The sequence below is a fragment of the Halyomorpha halys genome, unplaced genomic scaffold (assembly GCF_000696795.3).
Source record: "Halyomorpha halys isolate HHAL.00 unplaced genomic scaffold, Hhal_1.1 Scaffold910.1, whole genome shotgun sequence".
In the NCBI taxonomy this organism is placed as follows: Eukaryota; Metazoa; Arthropoda; class Insecta; order Hemiptera; family Pentatomidae; genus Halyomorpha; species Halyomorpha halys.
In genome coordinates this window covers 382,158-402,749 of record NW_027106583.1, presented here as the reverse complement: position 1 = coordinate 402,749, position 20,592 = coordinate 382,158, and the positions used below count along the sequence as shown (strand labels likewise).

The window sequence follows — 20,592 nt, the reverse complement described above, 5'->3', positions numbered from 1 at the left end:
TTTTATTTTAGTATGTATGAGATCATTTATCAATATTACCTATTGCCCACAACTGTGTGGCAGATTGTAATATCTATCAATAAATAAATCTATCAATTTAAAAAAAAAAAAAAAAACAATACGGACCACTCTCCAAATTTAGTGTCATTTAGTTATGAAAGTTTTTCAAGATTAAAAATTCAATTTTTTAAAAATATTTATAGCCTTCAGGAAATGCTCCATGGTAATAATTCTGAAGTGGGCACACATTTAATTTTCGTGATATAAATTTTTAAAAAAGGTTTTATTCTATCGAGTAACATAACTATGTTACATATTATAACTAAGGAGTCATAAAATGAAATAGAGGACCTAGTTACTATATTAATTCTAATAGAAAATATTTATTTAATAGAGATCAGTCTTAACCATAGAGTGAAGCTCTAACAAAAAAAATGTATTCTGCTTAAAAATGATCGTAGCATTTTCATTATTCAAGTATTTTAACATTATAATTAAGACCATCTAAGAGCATAATATCCAAAGTCATATATAAATATCACTTTAAACATGTTATATAAATAGACATCCTATGTTTAGTAAGGATCTAAATGAACTTAGATAAACTCAAAAGTAAGGAAACTTATAGTTTTATTTTATTTGATATTGGTGAACTACCTCAATTGAAGAAAACACTATCATAACTTTTTGAAAAACTACCTAACTAAAATGTTCACTCATTTTTCATTCTATTCGACATCCAGAAACCAAGTAAAGAAGGGACCAAAGGAGAGCACGTTTTTTTCTGTTTCCTTCTCGTGCGTCCTCATCTCCTTTTTAGGCAAACATTCTCCTTTGAGAGAGTGTATCAGAGGACATTTTATGAATGGGGTTGGGAGAGACCTAAAACAGCATGACAGATGTAAAAAATGTGTTACAGTGATTGATGTGTTCGACTAAAATTCAAATTATGTTTTATTTGAGATATTGCTGAAAAGCTTACAGCCATTTTTTTAAGGTTTACTACAACAGAAACTTCATCTATGGAATGACGAAATGACCACTTTATATTCTATAACTAGATAACGATTAATGATCAGAACCTTAAAGTGAGAAGGATCCGGCCTGAAGAAGGGAAATAATAGAAGCATAAAATCATTCTCATTCAGATAGTCGATCATTCTTAAATAGCTCTATAACTGAAATAGCACCAAAATTAGATAATTATCTCTATTCATTATATTCATGATGACAATACAACCTGTAACATATGTATAAATCTGAGATTTCCAAATTAAAATAGAGGCATGGCAAAAAAAAAAATAAAATCTGGTTAGATGGGTGTATCACACTTTCACTTACCATACTGGAAGGTTGAAATTTCGAACAAAAAATTTTGATTATTCTGTTTCTATGAAAATTCGTATTTGAATGTTTCTTGTGTAGCAAAATACGAATATAAACTTTTTTGGAATATGTAAGTAAACCGTATGCCTCTGATTGCACCGAGAAAGATCGTGCACATTCGGCTACCTTCGATTTTTCAATCTTTGAACTGATGTCTCTGTTTCTCCTGTTTTCTCTGGTAGTTAATTACCAAATTCTTTCAGAGTTTAGATTTATCCATTCTTTATTACCATTAAGGATGGAAAATGGATAATTATTTCAAATAAAAATAAAGGCACTTTAGAGGACATTTTTTTTTTAACTTCATCATTTATGTAGTTATTTAATTCAACTAATTATCCTCTTAATGTTTACAGTTCTGACCCCTTTTTGGCCTTAAATACAAAAAAAAAAAGTCCGAAAATCAATGGTTTTCAACTTCTTGTTCTATATGTTATGATAGAGGTGTTTATTGCTAGACATGTACAAAGTGTAGAAACGAAAAAAAATAGGTTGATATTAATACTGATTTGATGTTTATGGTTAATATTGCTAGATTACCAGCTCCATTGCATAAGGTAGGCGTAGTAGAAGTAGGTACTATCTAGGCACCCGATTCCAAATAGGAACAAGCAGTTATGACCGCGAGGCCGATCAGTATTCGCTTGGCAGCAAGTTACGAGTGCAGATGTGCGTGTGATGTTGGCGGCGATCAATAAGTCCGTCAAGAACGCCTATAGAATCCGTTTTCACTAGTTTAGGCACTTTCTTTCTTTATTTCGCCTGTCCCTCTGTATTCTTTCTTTCCTTCAATTGGAATCTTCCGTGACACATAGAGTTGTATGTTTATCGAGGCCAGACTGCTACTGCTAATATTCTGCGAAATAATATTGCACAGATATTTTTCACCTGAAAGACATCATAAACCTCCAATTTATATGTTTTCCTTAAGTTCCTTCTAGCTAAATATCTTCATAAGTATGATATTATTGCAGAATGAATTATCTATCATAAAATAGTAAAATTAATAATTGTCTCGTTAATATTTACCGACTTACACATAGCACATTTGAATAAACAAAACTCGAGATTATTTATTTGAACAATTGATTATTTACCACTAAGCAATATGAAAAAAATAAGATATTATCGATCTCTTGGGACATAAACTAGGAATCATTTTGTTTTTAATTTGTAAAATATTAATAAATTATCACTTTAACTTAAAAGACTTCTTATTCATTTGAATTTCATCATTTTCGTTAATTTAAATTAAACAAATTTTTTATTAGTTTTTTGTAAATTTTTAGAGTTTTTTATATGATATTTGATGGTGTTAAGTTGATCTAAAATTAAAAGATTTTAAAAAATAATGAAATTCTGACAAAATAGGGATATTCGACTCATAATTAATGACCTGCCTAGAATACCCAGCAAAACAATTTTAAATAATTTGATATGAGGTGTAAATATATTTAAGATCCTTGAGAATGGCCGAACTAGCCGAAACGTTGGACTGGCGATGTAATAAAGATTGTTGAGACTTAACATGGACATCAATTGATCTATTAAAAAAATGAATACCAGTTTCAAGAAATTGAAAAGATTATATATAAAGTTAAATATCATTTTTTTTATTACTTCAAGAATTTTTTTTCTCCATCTAGATAACGACGATCACAAACTCGTAATTGATCAGATAGTCAGGAATCTTTTTAATTTTGCTTGTTAGTTGCTTATATTCACTAAAAACGGTGAATTATTGAAGAAAATCAACTGATGAACCAGAAACTCAATGAACAAAATAGTATATTCGAAATATTAGTCATCATATCGCTGGTCCAGTACAATGACGTAATTGCAGACTGTAAAATTAGCTTTATTGAGTTGATGTGCTAAACAATTTATTTACTGGAGCTAGTTAATTATAATTATTAAATATATGATGTGTGTATGTAATGAATTTGATTATATAATAAAGATTGTTGAGACTTAACATAGACATCAATTGATTTATTTAAAAAATAATATTTAACGTCTTTTGAAGAAAATATTCAATATATGTATCCTGTAAGTTTAAGTATTAAGCCTTCGTTAATTTAACTTTAGTGTAATTAGACCACTCTTCCGGCATTGGCCAATCATTGAAGAGAAGAACACGCAATTACCGGTCGCATGGCCACCTGTTCGAAGCTTACCGTGTGCTAATTGGTCGGCCAGCTCTGAATACCAAATAGCGGCTCTTCAGTATAGTTATTGTCTATTCCTTCCATATTAGAATATGTGATTATAATTTCTTAAACATATTTTTTACTGTATTTAGGTATATTACTAATTGTTTATAATAATCACTTTGTTGGTAAATATTTTTTAGATTTAGATAATGAATCTCTTTTATTTTGAGAATATTTGAAGAAACATTATTGGTAGTTTTATTAATTTATTATAAATAAATTATAATGTTGGTAGTTGCCTTATCCATGCTTCTTCGACCACATTATGCCTCTTTCTATCGTTACAATTTTTTTTTTTTTTTTTGTCCTCACTATTGAAGGCGAGAAGTATTTGTATTCAAGTAGGAAATGAAAAAAAATTATGTTCTCAGAATCTACGGAATTTTCACTCGTATTTTACGTTCTAGACATTTGGTTCTGTGTCTGTTTGTCTGACTGTAGTAAATAAAATCTTTGATCCGTTAATACAATGTTGATGAAATTTATATGGACTGTCCTTGCTGGTCCCAAATTTTATCAGATTTCATAAACTAATCCCTGGTCGTTTGGACGGAATAATTTATTTTAGAGAGAAAGTAATGACTTTTGATGACTACAATTCCATCTGAAAGAGCTAAGTTGGGGTTGAACATTTCCATAATCTACATATAATATAGTCTTTGCTGACCGCACCCCCCGACAAACTTTTCCAAGCATACATATAATATACTCGCTGTGGGTATACCAAAACGTAAATTCTGAAATGAAGTCCAATATATTGCTTCAAGTTGTACTTCGACAGTGAATTCTATTGACTTTTTGTAAAATTATTAATATCAGTTTAGCTCATAATAAGTAAAATCTCATCTCAACGATCTTTTTTTTTATTTATTTCATTAGTGCTGAATTTAATTATACTGAGGAGATTAAGTTTATGGTATGTTAGGTAAACAAGCCTTTACATACCTTCATTTCAGCTTTATTATCATGTGGGAATTGTAAAAAAAAAATGTATCTGATTTCAATCAAGGATTCTAAATCCACAATAAACACCTAAGTATAATATCCTTGGGATTAACATATTAAAGATAATTTATGAGCAGTAATAAACCATAAAAGCTAAGATATGTTCTATTTTTTTTTTTTATTTATTTCATGAAACTAAACAACGTAATAAAGGACGTGTGACACAGTTGGAAATCACTCAACATTTTATTACATTAAAATAAAAACATATTTTCTGATATTACTAAATTATTAGACAATTACATAATATCTACAAGTATGATATTAAACGTTTAATTATCATTGAACTATTTTAAACTTTTTATTCAATCTTATATAATTTGAACACTCATAGTTCCAATGTTCATCAATTAGAAATAAAAGTAGGCCCAGATCTCTACAAGAATTACCTTATATTTTTGGGGGACCACATCCTTTGGAACTCTCCTACTGCACACCGCATTATACTATAAATTTTAAAGAAATTATATCAAATTCATCTCGAACTACTAAAAATCGATAGCTGGAGGCATTAACAAGGTAATTAATTAATTTAAGTGATTCATCTCCAAATATATCGATTTCTTACAAGTTTTATTAAGATCCCTACCGCCTACTTAATATCTACTTTATGATGATTGATCACAGTTAAATGTATTGCGATTAGTAGTCATATTCTCAACTTATCTATAGTTTATTTATTTATTTTTTTCAATGCTTCATTTTAGTGAGGAAATTCTTCCCTATCTCTCTATAATCTGGTCAATTTTTTTAAGAAACCTACTAGTTCAGAAGAAATTTATCACCAGTAGTTTTAAGAAATCGTAGGTATACTAACCAAAGTTTGAGATGAAACCAAATAGTCCAACAGCCTTTAAAAAAAATAAGTTATCTCATTTAGCTATTCAATTTTTTATCACTAAAAGCATAATGAATTTCGTGATTTTCATAATTTTCGCCAAAATAAATTCACGAAATGTTGATTTCTCTTAATTTGAAAAATAATTTTGCTTATTTACAGCTGTATCTCAGGAACTATCACACCTGACACAACCACTGTAATGGAAGATAGGTAAACAAACCACGATGTTTTTTTTTTCTATGTTTTCATAGGAGTAGTAGTATCTACGATATTGGCCAGAATAAATCCATAAATTATTGATTTTTCTTTATTTAGAAAAACATCTATTATGGTTTCAATTTTGGCAAATTTACTCTACTTTAAGAGATTGAATATTATTATTTTTTTTTTTTTGTAGTCGATATTTATAACGATAATGAAAATTCAACGAAATGAATAGGTTTTTCTTGAATAAAATTATTATCCTTCCCCAGATTTACCAATTTTTTCCCTCTTAATCTGTAATAGGTACATTAAAAGTTCTATAAATCGATAATCACTTATTAAAATGTCTTACCGGTTTGTTGGCACTTCCTGCTTAAACAGGCAACATAATCCTATTAGGCATGTTTTTTTCAGTTGTCATCCGGCGGTAGAACTAGTGGGGTCCGACAAACCGAATACTATCTAGAGATTAAAGGTTCCTCTAAACGTGTTATATTATACATTCATCTCGGAATTTTGCAAATCAGAATACGGAAGAGTTTACTCCAAAATCCGATTTCATAAACACTCGTTCACAATTATATTTTGCCAAAAATGATAAAAGCCCGAGTTACTTTTTGTATTACTTATATGACTGTACATAAAGTGTTGAAATGATAAGTTTTTGTTTCATAAAAATCCTCGGAATATATCTTAGTCAGAAGAACATGATCTGACAACCACGTATGAGTAACGAGTGAAAACAAAAAAATTGATTTTTGAATTCGTTTATTACTTCCACTTACCTACCTATGAAATTAATAGTTAGGGGGAGTATCAGGATCGTGGAAATTTTGCATTTTTTGGAAATGCACCTTTTGAGGGTCCCCGAGTCCAGATAACCAAATCTCGCCAAATGGTCTGTGTGAACATTCATCCGCTTGTAAAATTACCTCTAAGTTGGCCCCCAACACCATTAAATCTTTTACGTACATGTACAATTAGTCTAAGTTCAAAGTAGAAAAAAACATTGTTTCCAAAACAATGACTAAGAAAAGAAATTAAAAAAAAAATATAAGTGTACGGTTAATGGGATTAGCCATGCGACTAGTAGAAGAGATATTTAATTCCAACAGGTCAAAAAGATGGTACTACTGATAACTGATTGCCAAGATCAAAACAATACAATCTGATTCATGTAAGTAGAGCTAATTTAAATTTATTCATTAAAACGTATGGTAAATTGGACGAAACTTAGCAGAAATTAAATAAATTAGATAATTTAGAAGAACATGGAAATAAAATTAAAGCCCATGAAAACATTACATTTTCATTCAATCTAAAGGTGACTTTTCCTATTGGTAAATCTTGATGTTACAATATTCATTGATGAAACTGGTTCCCAAGATTCAATTCTCTTGTAAAGTCCACCACCGACCATTAAATAAACTCCTTTCTTTCAGTTAAACTAACACCATAGCAAAAAACATTATATCCATTAGTGAATAGATGAATGGTGACTATTTCCACTGTTCCTGACGGAAAAACATTTCATTAAATCACTGTAGTCCAATTTTCTTTACCTATGAACCCTCCCTCCCCCCTCAACTTATACTGTTTTCAAATCCGTGCCAGTAAAAATATCAAAATTTTTATCGACCTTTCGGTTCCGTCGAGAACAGGACCACCTCAAATAATAGTACAAGAGCCCAAGAGGAGAAAAAAGGCAGTTATCTCACCCCGATTTCTGATTACTTTAATGAAAACTATGTATAATTAATAGTCAAAATTGATGAGTCTAGTTTATGATGTTTATCTTCGTAGGAGTAATAGTTTACATGAGATACGCTAAAATAATTTGATTTATAGTTGTTCGGACAAATTTTCATTTGCCAAACTTATATTCATATGTGAATATCATAAAAACTTTTACCCTTACGAAGATAAATGTAATAATCTACTTTATAGCATTTTACAATAGTTTTTGAAATGAAGTTTTTCATAAATCAAACTTATTGTCCGAACAACTATAAATCAATTTATTTTAGCAAATTTCAAGAAAGCTACTACTCCTACGAAAATAAACATCATAAACTACTTTATAGCTGATTAAACTAGCTTTAATTTGAGTGCTAATAGACATCTGTACGTCAAATGGTTTTTGAGATATAGATTTTTCAAAATAAATTAACTAACTACTAATCTTTCAGTAGATTTTAAAGCAATTTTGCTTTTTAAAAAGCTATATCTCGAGAACTATATGATGTAAATAGCTCTTTTAGGGCTAATATTTCAGCAAATTTACTCTTCTTTAAATAATGTTCTCTTAGATTTTCTAGTATTGTTGGTAGTTTTTAAGATATAGAGATCCGAATGAAAAATTAAGGTTTTTTTAAGGTTTTGAAACAGCTGCCATTTTTTATTCTCCCTACCTATACTTGGCAGACTCATCAATTTTGGCTAGTAATTATCCATAGTTTTCATTAAAGTAATCAAAAATTGGGGTGAGATAACTGCTTTTTTTCTTCCTGACTCTTGTACTATAAGATGTGGTTCTTCAACATGCACATACGATCCTGAGCGTACTGCTTCTTTAAGATCACTCCAATTAGTTGCATAAGTCTCTCAGCTAATACCCCAGAGCCAAACGATGACCAATCGCTATTATTTTTATTAGTCGTTATTATTGTCAAATTTACTAATTACTCCATTTATCTTATACAAAATTATGTTTTATTTTAGTGGAGAAGTTGGTCGGGGAGTGCGGTCATTTTTTAACTAAATTTCAGGTCTTCATCAGAGCTATAAAACAAAAAAACATATAACAACCATTATTCAGAGAAACCTAAAAATAAAAATAAATAAAACAAAGTTAAATATATACATAAAAATGAATAGAAAACAAAAAATAATTAATAACTATGGAATTAGACAGTAGCAGATTGATAACAATATAAGATGAAATATAATATTATATAGGTAAGAAGATACGTATAAGATAAGAAATGTAAGTAGTGTCTTAAAATCAGAGAAATATAGTTCAATATTGTAGTTGATTCATATTGTTTTCCAGTTTTTTAGACACTACTTACATATCTTAACTTATACATATCTTCTTACCTATATAACATTATATTTCATCTTTAATTGTTATCAATCTGTTACTGTCTAATTCCATGGTCATTAATTAATTATTTTTTATTTTCAATTCATTGTTATATATATTTCCCAATTCGTTTGTTTATTATTTCTTCTTAATTTTTTGACTCTCTGAATAATGGTTATTTTTTTGTTTTATAGCCCTGATGAAGACATGAAATTTAGGTCAAAACATTGGCAGGACTAAATCTATTTTTATTTGCGTTTTCTTTGCTAACCACACTCCCGGCCATCTACACTTATTAATCTACTATCGACTATCTGCACCTTATTATATATTTTCTTTCTATTCTGTAATTCCTTTTATTCATTGTTATCTTGTTTTTTTATTTTATTGTTAGCCCTAATGAAGGCATGAAATTCTGGCGGAAACATTGGCACTAATAAATAAGTTTTTATCTTCTCCTCATTATATTTATCCATGGTCAACTATTGACTCATCATTGTATTAATTAATGTTATTTTTAAAAAAATACTTATACATAAATGAGTTACTGCATTGTGTATTTTTACACATTTCAATGTGATTTTCTTAGCTTTTGTTACTGAACGCTGTAGTTTTTTTTTACTAGATGAAAACCGGATTCGAATATACGACCCTTTTAGCATACATTCTTTAGTATTTGGCAAAAAGTTGTATTAGCTCTTATATTCCCTTGCCGTGGTTAATAAATTCGGAAATAATTCAACATCTAAGTATTGAAACAGCCGAATTAGAAACTCGATCGCCCTGCTCAGCATTTGTAGCACGTACGGCAAACCAGGCCTCCAGGTATATAAAGTGGCAGAGGATTCGAATTGGTATCAGTCTACCACTGTCTTCTTCATCTACAATGGCTTCTTTCAACGTGAGTATTTATTACAACCACAACCATCATAATAAGGAAAAAATATTCGGTTGATCAAGTTATAGTTTCATTTCGATTGAAGTTAATGAACCATGTTCCTTATTGGTTGCTGTATCAAAATACAAAAACTGAAATCATACCAGCTTGAACAAAAAAATAAAACATATACATATCTTATTTTGAATTTGAATCAGATTGAGTTAAAATCTCTCTTTAGCTTTTATTTTTTTTTTTTTAACCGGATGAATTGTATGGGAAAAATCGATGATACAGGGTGAAGCTTTATTGTTCAACCACCTAAATTTATATGAACTTCATCTGAGTATTTTTATAAATTCAAAATAAAACCAACTTACAGCTTATAGATCCAGAAACCAATTCTAAAAATTCACTTATTACTCGTAATTTGAAAAAAATATATTTTTTTTTATTGTATATTTGTATCTACAATAGTTTAAATAGATTTTGAAAAATCTGATAAATAAAAAAAATACAAAAAGAAAAAAATAAGTTAAATACTAAATAGCATGTTTCTTTAGTTTTGTTATTTTATTTTTATTATTCTGATTCCTGGTTCTATAGAATATTTAATGATTCAGCATTAAATTAAAATGTTTTAAGATTATAATAATAATTTTAAAAATATTTAATATTTTTTAAAATCATTCTATTAATTTTTTTTTTAATTCAACTCATGTAAATTATTTACCGAAATATAATGTATACATAAATATATATTTACTAATCCATTACTTATTTTAATTTCAAAATAGGACACTTTGCTTTCAATTAATTACAAAATGTTAATCATATTTGTTTTAAAATTATATTCTAATAACTATTAAAAAAAAAATTCGCTGCGGACAGGATTCGAACCTGTGCGGGTAGAACCCATTGGATTTCAAGTCCAACTCCTTAACCGCTCGGACACCGCAGCTGTTGATATCGGTTGGTGCGTGTTAATGTATATGAGTTACGTCACATTCAATATGTTACCATATTATGTATTTGTTTATTAGCTATTAGTATCGAGGCAGGCCTATTTGAACTAAATGATTTGTTTTCTTTATGAAATATTATTTGGCAAACACCGGTCCTAACAGTTTTATAAGGCTTATAAACATCCAATAAAAAAAAATGGTAATTATTATTAAGAGAGAAACACTTCCCGTAGGACGACATTAAACTCACAGTAGCTGGAATGTAAATTTCTACACATCCAATTTAAAAGACTAAATTATATACTTACACTTTTTATTAGAATTAAAAAAAGGAACCGTACCTTGTGTACTTATTGTTTAAATACATTTAAAAAATTTTTAAAAATCACATAGTCGAATATACATTTTTTTTCTAGAATAATATTTAGGCCCTGAAATAATTAAGAAATAAACGTTTAGTCTTGTATCGTTTTTTCCATGAGTTTGTTATTTCACTTTTAATTGTCAGTAACTAAACATAATTTTAGTTGTCTAGCTCTTCATAATGTCCCACCCAGAGTATTTTATTATGGTGAAGTTCCCGTTTTTTTTTTTGTATCTTCTGTAGCAAAAAAAAAATACAGAGAGAGAGAGAGAGAGAGAGAGAGAAAGAGAGAGAGAGAGAGAGAGAGAAACCTTCATTTTCAGTAATGAATGGTGTTGATATTAGAACGTCTGATTTCATCCGGAATAATGTAAATTTTACGCCTATATCTTCCCTTAAAATATCACCAGAGAAAATAATGTGATTTCCATTTTCCATTACGCAATTTGGAATCTATGATATGTATTTAATATTATTATGCTCTCAGCCAGATTTACTAATCGATTGTTGGGTCTATCTGTTCGTGTATCGTTATGTCTATGTGTTAGATATCATTATAATTTCGATCCCAAAATGTTTTATGTTATTTTAGATCGTAGGAATCGTTTCCTTGGTTACCTTAAGAACAAATTCGTTCAGCTACATATATTTAATTCTAATCCTATCCAATTGGTGTTTTTTGTAACTTTCAAGATTTGCCAAATGAGTCCTAATCCGCTTTTTCATCATTTCTTCGATCGCTTGCATTGTTAACGTTTGCCCAGGTTCCGATAACGATTGGAAAGTTTTGGCTTCCTAACAAGCAGCTCGTTTGTAATCCAACTTTGGACAGATGCGTATTTGGTATCAGATAAACTGGAGTGGATTGCGAAAAATTATCGTGGTTTGTGCTAAATTATGTTATCACCTAAATTTTTAAAATATTAATACGCGGTGCCTTCATAAATATTAAGGTATTGGAAAAATTCTGACTATAATTAAAAGTAACATAGAAATCTTCAATATTTGAGACAGTTTGTGTGTTAACAGGAAATTTCTTCAATTTAATTAGTCGTATTAAAACAGAAAGGTGCAATGTAGAAAGTTATTTTGAATTCAGAAATAGCCTGTGAGCACTCACACATACTAACGCAAATGCCTTCCGCTGACAATTACGTAACTAGTGCGGTTGCCAAACCTAATTACACTATAATTTCTATACTTTACTTCCAATCCCACGAATATTGTATAACTTAGGAAAGCTACTCGTAACCTGGACGCTTCCAAAATATTTTATGCCCCTCCACCCTTTTTGTGTCTGGCTACTAATTTCTTATTGTAGGGGGTTGAGGTTGGAAAACAAAAGTTTTAGATCTTCCAATATTTTTATACACTGCTGGACTTACAAAAAAACGAACTTACTTCTGATTCTCTTTTCTTCACTTCTTAATGACCAATAAATAATTATTATATGACAAAATTAAATAGGCCTTCTGAAGTTTAGTTGATGAGACTGATATTTTTATAATATCGGCATACTTATTAACTATTGTTATATAAAAATTTACCAATTAGGCCTGACGAGAGGGGGTCTATTTATATTAAATATAAATACATACATATTAATCTCCAACAAATCCCGTGTGCCGGCTGCCTGTATATAATCTATTTATATAGAACAATGTTGATTTCTTTAAAGAAATAGAACATGGTAAAAAAAAATTCTCGATTCTAAATTAACTAAAACAGCTTCGTTACACAATATCTGATGGGGAATAATGAAATATAGTTATGTTAACGAAGTCATATATTATTGATTCAATCAAGACCAAAATCGTGATAGTTACAACTATTATTTGAACTGAATAGTACACTGAAGGCATTTTTGCTGATTCACGAAAGCGTTCCTCAAGAAGGTATTTACAGAAGGGGTACGTGGCACAAATCGCACTATCAACTTGTTGGCACATTTTTGCGTGGTTATGAATATATTGGATGATTTGATTGATGGATAAAAAACACGCGAATAATATGGTATGACTTTGGATGGTTTGTGGAAATATCAGGTCAATTAGATAGAACCATATTCTTGAAGGGTTTCAATTTTGGGGATTTTCAAACAAGAAAAAAACACTAGTGCATCTGTACCTGTTCTAATTAAATAAATAAAAAACAAAATATATAGATCTATTTTCATTTATAAGTGATGAGAGCAAAACAATTTCTTCGGAGGAAGGCATGATCTCTGTGGTCTACAATTAACCAGATGTGTCTACTGGTATGTCAAAGTTCCTAGTAAAAACACAACTTGTTATGTTAATTTCGACATGTACACCATTCACTTCACACATATTACGTACGTAACGTTTATCTTTAGAATCTTGAAAAAGATTATTTTCTGTTATAGGTGCTTACATTGATCGCTGTGGCCCTCGCTGCACTAGTGTCGGCAGAACCAGAACCCACTTTCAGTAAACCGTGAGTTTATTTAGTTTAATCTGTCTATAAACCTTTTAAGTACTTTAAACTAAAAATAGTTATAGTTCTGATAAGGTTTATCTTATGTAACATTTATAATTGCAGAGTGGTCGCTAGGGTGATCCATCTCCACCCAGCGCCTCCACATCATGTGATCCACCACCACGAGCCCATCCACTACCACGTGGAGCCTCCAGTGCACGTAGAACCGGTCCACGTAGAGCACCACGTGCACGCTAAGCACCTCCACCACCACCACGAGCCCCTTGTCCACCACCACCACCTCGATGAAGTCCATGTTGACCACCACCACCTGGACCACCATCACGTAGACCACCACGTTGACCACCATCATGTTGACCACCACCACAGCTGGTAGTTACTAACTATGACTCAAACCTAATTCAATCATTCCTATGTTATCCAAAGTCAATACTCACAAAACTGTATATGTATTTTTACTATTTTTTTACATTTTTTTATAAATAAATATAAAATATAACAATAAATTTTATATTTCTATAAAAATTAGTACCTATATTTTATTGTTCATTGCAAACCCAAACTGATTCTAAACGAGTAGCTCAGTTCTAAACTCACCTAAGTCCACTTCTTCACAAAATTATTTAAAACATTGTTTGGGTCAGCTGGCATCATCCTTAATCCAATACCAAAACCCATACTATAAAAAACGGCTAGGAACGTTTTAAAAATGCGTTCCAACGAGTAACTTCTTCTTCGCTGTATTAAACATAGCCAGGATCAATGGAGCTAAACAGCAAAGGATTCGAACCACGTGCCACGAAAAACTTTACTAAACCTTTAGTTCTGTGTTCACAATTTTATTTTAGCAGCGTTCCACCTCACGAAAACTGTCGCTAAGTGGACCTGGCCGTGTTTATAGCACAGTTACTCAAATATTAAATATATAAACAAACAAATTCCTTAACTATCTAAAAATAATAAAATATGGTTGTAATTAGCCAGGTACTAATAAAGAAGATCATTAAATGTATATTAAATGACAATACGGCTGTGTTTATTAAGTTAAAAATTTATTTATTTGAAATGAATAAAGAAGAATAAAAGTTATGATAAAGAAATCATGTCGATTAAAAGAAAATATTTGAGGTATACAAAAGCGAACTCTCCATCCAGGTTGATGAATGTCAAAAGACCTCTTGGAACAACGCTTAGATGTTGAAATATAGTTATCCTAAGGTTTGTTTCTACTTATTTTATAAGTAAATATAAAATATAGATGTAATAACAAATCTAATATTTTTAGAAAAATTAGTATTTAATTTATATCGGTCCTTGCAATGATAACTTATTCCACTAGAGACTTTCATTAATACAAAATATAAATACAGTCAATACTTATAGATGATTTCTGTAACTACATAAAAATAATAACATAGAGTCAAAATGAACCAAGTACGAATAAAGAATTGATTTAATGATGGTTGTATGTATTGTTAAAAAAACAAGATTTTATAAATTTAATCCATACAAAATAATGTATCCTTGCTTTTCGAAATTATTCATTTATCCAAACAGTATACAGCGTTCTATATCCTGTTATGATCGTGAATTTTTTATCAACAGTCGCATTACCCCATGACCTTTCTGTGCCCTTGACGATGTTAAAAATTCTGCGCTATCTGGTATTGGATAAATCTTTTAAAATCTCTGTAAAATTGTTTATTATTTTTACATAAAAACACTGTTATTACCAAAGAAAAACTAAACTTCACTTTAAAAATGAAGTGGAAAATTTTATTGGTAAATAAATTGGACCAGTCTAAATTAAAAAAAAGGAAATTTTTCGAGGTTAATTTTGCGACCTCTTTGTTGCTGCGCCCTAGGCAAGGGCACATCTCGCCACCAGATAGGGGCTCTGCATTTCTGCAAGATATACTTACCTGGAAATTTATAAGATATACTTATATGTTAAATAATTTTAATAATGGCAAAAATGATGTCCAGACCATTTGTGGCATTTCAAGTATGTTTTGGAATTGGATTTTTTTATAATATGAAACTTTTTCTAATAATAAAACTTTTCTTTAGCGATGAAATATTTCTTTTGTTTAGAAAATTTGTTAAATCGATGTATCATGGTTCTTTCCTATCTTGCCAAATCTTAAGATATTGTAGTAGGTCTTTGTAATGAAACGTCTTTAATGACACTTCTTTATACTCAAAAGTGATGATCCTCATTTTATAACTGATGGGTTACGAAATTAAAAATAAAATGTGAGAGTGGAAAGTATTGCCGTCACAGTCCTGCCTTATTTTTTTCCTCTAATTTTCGCGGTCACATATTTTACTTATACCGTTTTAAGCTGGCTATAACACCGATTAATCTCTCGATTCAGTCTAGAGTTTTCGACTGATATGTAAATAACAAAACAGACTGCGTCAAGGTCCTGTCCTTACTGCTAAGCTAAAGTGAGTATTTAAGCCACTTTTTTAAAATCCTCAATACTCATTCAATACTAAGAACAATATTGTACGATAACACCTTTTGGGAAAGCATTAAAACGGCACAAGATATTAAGAAAAACCTGATATTTCGTCAAGGACTTGTCCATTATGATCCTTTCATAGTAATATTACTTTTTTTATCTGCTAATATTTTTAATATTATTTAAATTATGCAATTTAATATATATATTTTTTACACAATACATTCATCGAAATATTAACAAAGTGGTTTATATAGAAAGTCTTCTACTCAAAGCCCCTTAACTTTTCATACATAATACCAATCCACAAGAAAAATAAGAAAAATTGACATGGAAGAAAACTTCATTTCCGCCTAACTGATAAAGTAAACATATTATGTTAAACTGCGTACAAGTACAACTTAATTTATAAGTAATAAAACTTGCGAGTTTTGTGTTTTTAAGGAAAAACACAAAACAAGAAAAAAAATTAAATCTATCCACTATTTGCAAAGATGCATGGAATTTAAGCTTATACCCACGTTTTAAGTATAGTTTACTCAGTTTCTCAAGGAAACCCAATCACTTCTTTGTAATATTACCTTTGCTGATAATTTGAAATTTATACACCTCCAAGAATATTCCAGATGTTTCTTTGAAGGATAAATAATATTGTAAAGTGAGACAAACGAAAAAATCTTTATCAAACCAATGTCGTGAAGACACAGCAAGGAATTATTTTATTTATGTTAGCTGTCAATAAGACTCTAAATATTAATAATTAAATATAAATAGTGAAGTACAATTTTATCTAATATAAATTATATTTCAAAGCTCACAAATAAGGTTTATTTATTTATTTTTTTTTTTTTGTAAAAAATGCAAATATTTATACTTTCATTATTTGTCCAAATGTCTGAGTTATGTTTTGGGTCAAAATGGGAAAAATACACTAAAAGTGACCCAGGCTTATGTATGTCATGTATTGGTAATATATGTACAATATATCTGCCAACACATTAGCACGCATTATATATGTATAATTGTATATATTTAAAAATGAATTTAACACTCTTTAGTATACTTAACTGGAGTAACGTAACAAACCACAGATAAAGGAAATTAAATTTCTTTTATTAGTATGGTTTACAAATAAACTGGACTTCGATTCTAAACCTAAGTAATAAATTTCAAATTCTCCAAGGATTCTTAAAATAAAAATAAAATTCTTCCAAGCAATTTTTTGTCATTAACTATTACAGTTAAATATGGTTAGAAAAAATACTAAGAATATATTTTAAAGAATAAAGTAATTTTAAAGAGTTGCCTAGAAATTTACGTTGTTTCTATGAAGTTACTATATATATGTGTGTGTGTGTGAGAGAGAGAGAGAGAGAGAGAGAGAGAGAGAGAGAGAGAGAGAGAGAGAGAGAGAGAGAGAGAGAGAAGTAGTAGTAAACTAAATTAGGAAAAAGTAGAAAACCAATAAATGAAAAAAACTATCATTTTATATTTTAATGATCATTTAGGTACAATTTTACAATCATGGTTAAGTTAAAAAAAGTAAATAAACACAACAAAAAAAAAACTAAATTATAATTTTTTGTTATAATAACGATAGTTTATATTGAAAAATAATAAAAATGTTTATATTGAAAAATAATAATACAAGCTGACACAATTACGGGGAACAAGAATAATGATTTAACTGTTCTGTCAGACCATACATACAGACTAAATAAAAAAATGTTTATTATAACATTTTTTAATAAAAATAATAGTATCAAAATAATATAAAAAAGAACAAAATACAAATATGTTATATAAAAAATATTTATATATATATTAAATCGATATAATAAAAATTGATTTAATGATTTACACACAAAATAAAGAAAATTAAATTCAAGTAAAAATATAATAAATACAATATTAATTGCTCTTAAATACATTATGCATATGTCTATTTCATATTTACATTCAGTCTAAATAGGAGAGTAAGGGAGAGCTATGTCACTCTCAAATGGTTAGTTATAAAATAGTAGTTCCTAATTTATTCATAATACTAAATCATATTTTTAATATTATCCTTGACGAAGCTCATTTTCTTTTCACTCTCATAATACTCATTCTTAAATTCTTCCAAACTAGAGAGAGAGGATAGCGGAGAAATAGCGTGCATTTAAGCTATTTTTAAATTTCTGAACTCAAATCAAATAGAAGGACATATCGTTCAGACAAACATTTAATCACTTTTGTTGTTTTGGTTTAATATTAGACCCATATCGGTATTTTAGAAAAATTAATCTCTCCTGAATCTGATTTGGATTACTTCTGCTATGATTCTGCGCTGTTTACTTATCTCTAGATTTAAAAAAATGTACGCAATATTCTAACCCACTGCACGTTATCACTCCGCTCTCAGCTGTGCAGACAAGGTACGAAGTCTTGAGAATGACGGAGTGGACGAACTCTGAAGCTGGCCCACTCTACGACAGGCCCATCAAACAGCTCAGACACGTAGCGTATCAGGAAAAAAAGTCTTTCCGAAAATGTCGTACCGTCTTTACCTGATATGCGACGTGTCTAACAGTGTCTGATACCTTTACGTACTTCCTATAAAATACACTAAAGAATATTTGTTTGACAGGGTCTGTCCCTGGCAAGTTCGGTTTGGGCCAAGAAAAGTGTCGGTGGTTCAACAAGCAATTGGGATTGTCTTCCTGTGAACAGAAAATATAAATCATGCTTAGTCGTGATTGAAATGTTAAAACTCTATAATAAATATGTTCCATGTTGAAACTGGTGGGGTCTTCCTATGAACAGAAAACATAAATCATACTTGGTCTCGATGAAAGTATTAAAACATGATAGTAAATATTATTGTGGAGATGATGTAACATAATGGCTAAGGTAATATAACTTGAGAACATGATGAACGAGGCTAAATCTAGGTACTTCTTTTCTCGGGGTCACACAAACTCATGCCTGCTCGTCAATATTTGAGTAATGTAGCAGTAAATAAGTATTTAATTAACAATATGATTTTCCCCTCTGATCCTGACCCTGATCATGTCTTGTCGTTCATTATTCTCCTTCCTCTACTCCCGGTTCTCTTTTCACATAAAATCTGGTATCTTGGATTCCTTTTAAAAAAATAAAACATTTATATAAAAAAAAAAAATAAAAATCTAAATTTTGAAATCATTTTAAAAAAAAATGTAATATTTCCAACAAAATGAACTAATTTTTCGGTTCTCTGTGAAAGACAAAAAAAAACTCTCTTTCCACTGTCCGGTTTGACCTTAACATTCGATAGAACCAAAGGTTAGCATAGTGTTTTTTTTTTTTTTTAAATTTTTCCTTGCTTAAATTTTATATGTTCTGGCATTTTGATTTTTCCCCATTTTTTAGTTAATCCAGCAGCTCAAAAAAAAAAAATAAATAAACAACCCTTTTGAACCTTCCATGTCTAGACTTTTTTTCCAAGGAGCTCTAGTGGCGTCACTATTACCGAAAATTAAACGTAACAAACGAATTTTAAATCCATTTAGTCATCTTTAAGTTTTTATAGAAAGTCAATCTTTGAAAAATGGTGAGTATTCTTGAGAGACTAACTAAGAAAATTAGTGATCCTTAATTTTTTCTTTTTCTTTCAAATATTGAATTATTTAAAAAAATACAACGACGTATTTCCCAGTTAGTGGTAATAGTTTAGTTTTATACTTCTTACTCATACGAAGCTATAATGAAAAGAAAAAATATATAATAAAATAAAATTAAGAAAACAAAATAAAAGTGTATTAATATTATTTCAGCTTTAGCTTCCGGGTTCCTGCACATACGCTTGTGGAACAGTTGGGGAACCACCGCTCTAGCAGCCAAATGTAGATGTGGCTAAACATCATTTGCTTTATAAAAGAAAAAACTTGTCCAAAAAAATATATATATATCAGTCTTTTCACTCAGAAAATGACCGACACAATTATTCCATATTAATTATTTCTCGATGCAACTACCTTTTAAAGTTAAAAATAAATTTCTATTATGTAAATATTATTGAATACTTACATCTTCCAGTGTTCGTAAAGATCACAGCAGAAGTTGTTGTTAAAACAGCAATACTTGGTTATAGGGCAGCACCTGATACTGTTGCACCGTGTGTATCCTGGAGGTGCCACTTCACCGAACCGGGGAGCTGAAATATTAGTCCTGTTTAATCTTAGAGGTTCTAGAAAAAACCTGAGAGGTAATAAGCTTTTTATTTCACGAGATCGGATTTTGGAAGTTATAGACGCAGTTGGACATGAGATATGGAAACCAAAATATTATAAAAAATCTAGCGCATGACACAACTTTCACTTACCACCTTGTATACGTAAGTAATCGGGAAAGATCTGCCGGTACTGGTATTTCAAGTTGGAATCGGAAATCCCCATTTTCTTTCCTTTATTAATTTATAAAATTCTTTGATATTTTGTCTTTATCGATTTTTTATTATTCCTAACAATGAGAACTTTTTTTGAGGTGTATATAGTTGATCGTAGATTACTGATTGGAGAAGATGGTCGGGGGGTGCGGTCAGGAAAGGAACATCATAAATAAACAAAAAAATATTTATTTATGTTGACGTTTCGACCTGATTTTCAGGTCTTCGTCAGGGCTATAAAAACAAAAAGACAACAACCATCATTTAGAGAGAAAAAAAATTATATAAATAAAAATAAAATAGTCTATTATTTATT

General features: G+C 29.7%; 1 protein-coding gene, 1 long non-coding RNA gene and 1 other non-coding gene across 3 annotated transcripts in view; 1 reads left to right on the top strand and 2 right to left on the bottom strand.

Annotated features, from left to right (window-relative positions):
• The first annotated feature begins 9,562 nt into the window (after positions 1-9,562).
• On the top strand, positions 9,563-13,906 carry LOC106687045 (LIM domain-containing protein A). Its single transcript, XM_014430708.2, has 3 exons — positions 9,563-9,635; positions 13,327-13,397; positions 13,503-13,906. Exons 1-3 carry the CDS (start codon positions 9,621-9,623, stop codon positions 13,774-13,776), a joined length of 360 nt encoding a protein of 119 aa, XP_014286194.1. The 5' UTR covers positions 9,563-9,620; the 3' UTR covers positions 13,777-13,906.
• TRNAS-UGA (transfer RNA serine (anticodon UGA)) lies at positions 10,491-10,572 on the bottom strand. Its single transcript has one exon. It is a non-coding gene; the product is annotated as a tRNA-Ser (tRNA).
• A 3,427-nt stretch (positions 13,907-17,333) lies between the features above and the next one.
• The window catches only part of LOC106687070 (uncharacterized), a 7,022-nt gene continuing 3,763 nt past the window's right edge, over positions 17,334-20,592 (bottom strand). The window contains exons 2-3 of the long non-coding RNA XR_001344117.2: positions 19,919-20,045; positions 17,334-18,570 (exon numbers count right to left, since the gene is read on the bottom strand). This is a non-coding gene — a long non-coding RNA (uncharacterized lncRNA). The remainder of the gene's footprint in view (positions 18,571-19,918; positions 20,046-20,592) is intronic.